This window comes from Lampetra planeri, unplaced genomic scaffold, assembly GCF_965212315.1.
Source record: "Lampetra planeri unplaced genomic scaffold, kcLamPlan1.2.h2 scaffold_1527, whole genome shotgun sequence".
Taxonomy (NCBI): Eukaryota; Metazoa; Chordata; class Hyperoartia; order Petromyzontiformes; family Petromyzontidae; genus Lampetra; species Lampetra planeri.
Window position 1 is genome coordinate 1 of NW_027614251.1, and position 5,476 is coordinate 5,476.

General features: G+C 44.2%; 1 protein-coding gene across 1 annotated transcript; it reads left to right on the forward strand.

The window, feature by feature from the left end:
• Window positions 1-43: 43 nt before the first annotated feature.
• Window positions 44-4,751, forward strand: LOC144739485 (cytosolic phospholipase A2-like; the record flags this gene model as incomplete). Its single annotated transcript, XM_078622435.1, is given in 10 exon segments — window positions 44-181; window positions 264-350; window positions 1,090-1,155; window positions 1,577-1,707; window positions 1,798-1,909; window positions 2,123-2,307; window positions 2,397-2,586; window positions 3,439-3,596; window positions 4,591-4,653; window positions 4,656-4,751. Coding segments are annotated over 10 exon segments (1,226 nt in total), but the record flags the coding sequence as incomplete, so codon positions are not given.
• Between the last annotated feature and the right edge of the window lie 725 nt (window positions 4,752-5,476).

The following is a 5,476-nucleotide window of genomic DNA, read 5'->3' on the forward strand; positions in this document are numbered from 1 at the left end:
ACATGTCTCACAATAATATTCACACTGAGGCTTCCACCCGCAGACTGGGTGGAGTTCAGCCCGTATGAAATCGGAATGGCGAAGTACGGAACTTTCATGACCCCCGACCTGTTTGGAAGCAAGTTCTTCATGGGAACAGCCGTGAAGAAATACGACGAAAACCCTCTTCACTTTCTTATGGGTGAGAAGTTGTCCAGCTCCTGAAGAGATGTTTGGGGTTGAATGCCAACGGCGTGTGTGTGTGTGTGTGTGTGTCGTGGCAGGTGTGTGGGGCAGCGCCTTCTCCATTCTGTTCAACAGAGTTCTGGGGGTCAAAGACACGGCCGGCAGCACCATGGAGGAGGAACTAGGTAGGTTCTGAAAACATTCCACTTCACTGAGCTCTGAATCTCTAATAAACAAAAAGTAAATTCACTGTGAATATACTGTTTGTCATGAACTCATTTTACTTGCTGGATCAGTCAAGAAAAAATATAAGAGACATGGCATAAATGATCGTTACGTTTTATTGTATTAATACAATTTAAGGACTTCTGCTCTCCAACAAAGTTCCTACTGGTAAATACAAACTTTCAGTCGTCCCAGGAAATCTGCATTCATGTTTTAAAGGTGGTAGCATATTCAAAGTTATTCTTATGAGATTTTCCCTAAACTTCAGTCAAATATGTCGACATCTTAATCACACTGTGCAGAAGGTGTGTTGTCTACTGAGACTGACATCCATCACTTAGGAGTTCCTGTTGTTTCAGAATTCTTTTCACACACTTTTCACACCGTTTAAAAGTGTCCGTTGCGACATCAATCATCATGACGCACCGGGTTTGTGCGCGAGTATGTGTGTTTTGTAGTGTTTTTACCACAATAGTCAGAAGGTATCAGCTTTCAGTGATTCCTTTGACAGCTCGATGGATGTTTGTTTTCGCATTTTTTTAGGACGTTTAAAATGTCAACACACTCTGACAATGCGTCTGTTCTGCCAAATTTCAAAGAATGTTCCACCCACTCTCTTTGTTTATCAGCTGTATAGTTTTTTTGCCAGGCTCATTTCTTGCTGGGGAAAAATGAGTGAAGCTGTCGTGTGTGTTACAGAGCAGATCAAACCGCAGCACATCGTCGGAGAGGACAGTCTGGACAATGACGACGAACCACGGAAAGGTGAGCCAACCCGACCCAACGTCGGTCAGGGTACCATTAACACACACATTCACACCTACGGGCAATTTAGAGTGACCAGTTACACATTTTAGAACATCACAAAGCTCCTGAAAAACGTCTTTCGTACATACAAGTACTTGCACACAGTCAGGACACATGAGCCGGACAGTGGCTATTCTCTCACAACTACACACCTGTGAAGTTTCTTGTTGTGACGCACAGACGTGACAGAGTCTTTCCACAGAGTCACAAAAAACACCTGTCACAGTCCAGGAACGTATTTTGTTCGATGACATAACCAAACCAGTCTCACATTTTGATGTCGATGTTGCCCAACCATGATTGTTAATGTAACATCCTAAGGGTGACATTAGCAGACAGGACAAAGTTCAAAGTCTCACAGCCTCCATCTTGACTTCAGGCGGCACAGAGAACCAGGAGGCAGAGGACGAGTACCATCGCACTGCTCAGGCCAGCTGGGTTCAGCGAATGTTCACGTCGCTCTTCAGTGACTCGTCCTTGTTCAACACCAGGGAGGGTCGGGCTGGCAAGGTGCAGAGGACAGAAGAATGAAATTCTCCTCAGTTTCAGTTTTCTTTCATTCAAACTCAAAATGGTGCCTGTTTGACCTCGTCCCACCAGGTGCACAACTTCATGTTGGGACTGAACTTGAACACCAACATCCCGTTCTCTCCTGTGACTGGGATCACGTACCATGCTCTTACACCAGAGGAGGAAGTGGACGCCGTCACAGGTAACAGCAATAAGTGATTTATTAATGCGGTGCTGAGGAAGTTCTCCTGTAGGCGCTGGAATGCAGGTGTGGTATTATCTCCTACCTGTAAATCCCTACTTCCTGTGAAGATTATGGATGTGAGTCACTGGTCTGTTATGTGGAGTCAAATGTAGCAACAGGCTCATTTCCCAACGTCTCTTTCGATAGTTTGATCATGTGGAATGTTCGCAGACCCCCTTGAGTTTGATCGCATCTATGAGCCTCTGGATGTGAAGAGCAAGAAGATCCATGTTGTGGACAGCGGCCTGACCTACAACCTCCCCTATCCTCTCATCCTGCGGCCACAACGTGCCGTGGACCTGATCATCTCCTTCGACTTTTCAGCGCGACCCAGTGACTCCAGCCCTCCATTTAAGGTCTGTCCACCTACTTATCGCTCATGGCTAATAATACATCGCTGAATAAAAAAAAAAAACACATTCGACGTGTGTTTCCGTCATTTCAGGAGCTCCTGTTGGCAGAAAAATGGGCTCGCATGAACAAACTCCCATTCCCCAAAATTGACCCGAAGGTCTTCGACCGTGAGGGTCTGAAGGAATGCTACGTCTTTAAACCAAAGAAGGGCGAGAGGAACTGCCCGACTGTCATCCATTTCGTCCTGGTCAACATCAACTTCAGGAAATTCAAATCTCCCGGTAAGTGTGTGCATATGTCGAAGTTTCCACAGGATGTCTGAGAGAGGGAAAATATTTTGAGGTTTTCAGTAGCTGTATTGTCATCATTGAACATGAGGCATCACTTCCTTGACCATATTTGGACAGTGGACGGATTCTTGTGTCTCCTAACCCGTCTGACCGGTCATCTGAGTAACCCTCAGTGAAAGTCTGCTCAGGCTCAGTGTGGTGGGTAGTGGAAACGTGTTGGCGTGTGCGCACACACACCACGGCGTGTTTTATGGTCTGTTTGGACGAATTACGGTTCCGGGGGAAGCCAGGTGCTGGTAGGGAATCTCTCAGTCCAGTGGGAGAGCTTGATGTGTAAACAGGCCATACATCATTAGCTACACCTCCGCTCCAGTGCCTCTTTACATTCAGCCGGCCATCAGCCTACACACGTCCTGTTTATTACATAAGGTCTTTGCACCCCAACCCAAGGGATTTATACCATAAATGGAGTTCCAGTGTGTAGAAACGGATGTTATATAGGTCACTGAGGAATACTTTTCCGTATTGGAGGATTTTCAAACACACTCGAAAAGCAAAGATATTAACTTTAGCAGTAAATCCGATCCACTCCGATGCACACAGGACAAATTGATTTTATTTTTTTAAAATCCATCTATAGTTTAACATCAGGGTTTATATATGTACAGATTTTTTACCTTTTTTAACTGTGTATCTTTCTAATACCTATATATAATATAAGTAAATGATGATGATGATGATGATATATGTGGGTTTCTCACAGTCTCGTGTCTTTGTTGGTCACTGTTGTTATTTACTCATTTTATTTCTCACTTTTTTTTACTTACTCATGACTTGAAACAGGTGTTCCCAGAGAGACGGAGAAGGAGAAGGATTTGGCAGATTTTGACATCTTTGATGACCCCGAGTCGCCGTTCTCCACCTTTAACTTCCAGTATTCCAATGAGGCCTTCACCCGACTCCATGACCTCATGGAGTTCAACACCCTCAACAACCTGGAGGTCAGTCGCTGTCAGCTGTTGATGAGATTTCACACATACACACACACACACACATATCAGCATCTTGGGTTAAAACCAGCCGGCGGTTTAATGTAGACGACGGCGTAGGAGCACTCAGGACAGACCACTGCTGAAGGGACCAGAATGTCCTGTGGTTGTCAGATCGAGGCCACTTCTCACAGGTGGGTGTGTTCAAAACAGATTGACCACCTTTACACCTGATTTGAATTTGTTCCCTAAGGGCTTCACGTGTTAAACTCCACTCATTGCATTCTTGCACTGTCGCTTCACAAATATGAGTTTATTTAGCAACATTCAAAATTTCACATTCCAAAGGACTGGCTAGTACACGTCTGGTCTGGTGAAGGTGTGTCACCTTGAGAGGTCAGACCGACTTTCACTGACTTAGTCACTTCCTTGCTGAGTAAGCAATTACATGATGCAATCTCATTCATTCACACAGATGATGGAGACGTTTTCACCCGATGCCCCGAAAGCTGCTGCTCATTTATAGTTATATATTGGATTTTAGTACTTACTGTACAGTAATAATCTATTCATGACTATTTGAATTGTTGTCAAAATCTGAGATCCGTAAGTCGACTGTGGCGTTTGCTCTTGTTCACTCCCAATGGTAGTAAATCCTTGTGTTGCACACAGAAGAATTGTGAACACAGGCTGGATCCAGAGAGCAGCAAATGGTTGTGCAGACTTGCTGCCGGCCATTCATAGCCTTCATGATCATTCTTTTTTTTTAGCAGATAATTCGTTTTTAATGTTTCTGCAGTCAAATATTAACAGAATCCTGTTGTGTTTTCTAACATTTTGATACATATTTATACTGAACTGTACTAAATTTTGATGATAATGAAAAGATTATTATCACTTTAAAAAGTATGACATGTGTTCATTAAAGCTGAATAAGCAAATTTGTCCAGCAAGGGTTTGGGTGAAGGCAGGACAGTAAAAGGAAATGTGTCTTTGTCTCTTTCAGGTGATCAAAGAAGCCATCAAGGACTGCATCGTGTCTCGCAAAGAGAATCCCTCAGGCCTTTCCTTCCCTTCTCCCTCAACAAGATCCCGAAGAGGAGGTTTCTCAAAAGGGATGCCCGGCCTAAACCGTCCTGGCATCACCTGGGGAGTGATGATCAGTAGCCGACTCCTCTGAGGAGAAGTTTCTTCATCGTGTCGATTTTGAACTCTGGATTTGAGCTTGATAAAGGTCTTTTTATACGGAATCGGAATGTTTACTGGTCAAAGCCTCATGATGGCATTTATAGAACACATTGACAAATTGCATCTGGCATTACTTGCACAAAATGAACCACTGAGAAAAGTCTGACAACTGGTGGTCGCCTTCTCTGCGGCGGTGAGAGACTGGACGTTGACCTTTTCGAAAACACTGCAACGCCACTGAATTATAACAGCTACATCACAGGAACAAGAACATATATTTGACTTGTTCCGGAGCCTCTCGTTCATGTTTTAGGGTTTTGATACTTACTGGGTGGGATCGTGAAACTGTCGCCGCGCTCCTCCATTTCACTCTCATGCATCGTGTGACTTTTCGACTCAAGCTGCAACATTCCCAGCTGAGGAGAACCATTCTGCTGTCGTGCAGTGATGCGCAGTAATATGTGTGCGCTCTCACGCTTTCCAAATTATACTTGGAGCTGTTATTCATTCACCTTCACTGAACCTCTTTCCACCTTGAATGTCTGATTATAGAACATGCTACAACCACCATGTTGTTGTTTTTTTTCCACGGATGGCTCGTCTTAACATGTAATTCTGTTTGGTAACATGGAAGAGAAGCTCGTAACCATTGGGTTTGTTTGATGACTACTGCTAAACACGCAGTGCACCCCCTTTAATACCTC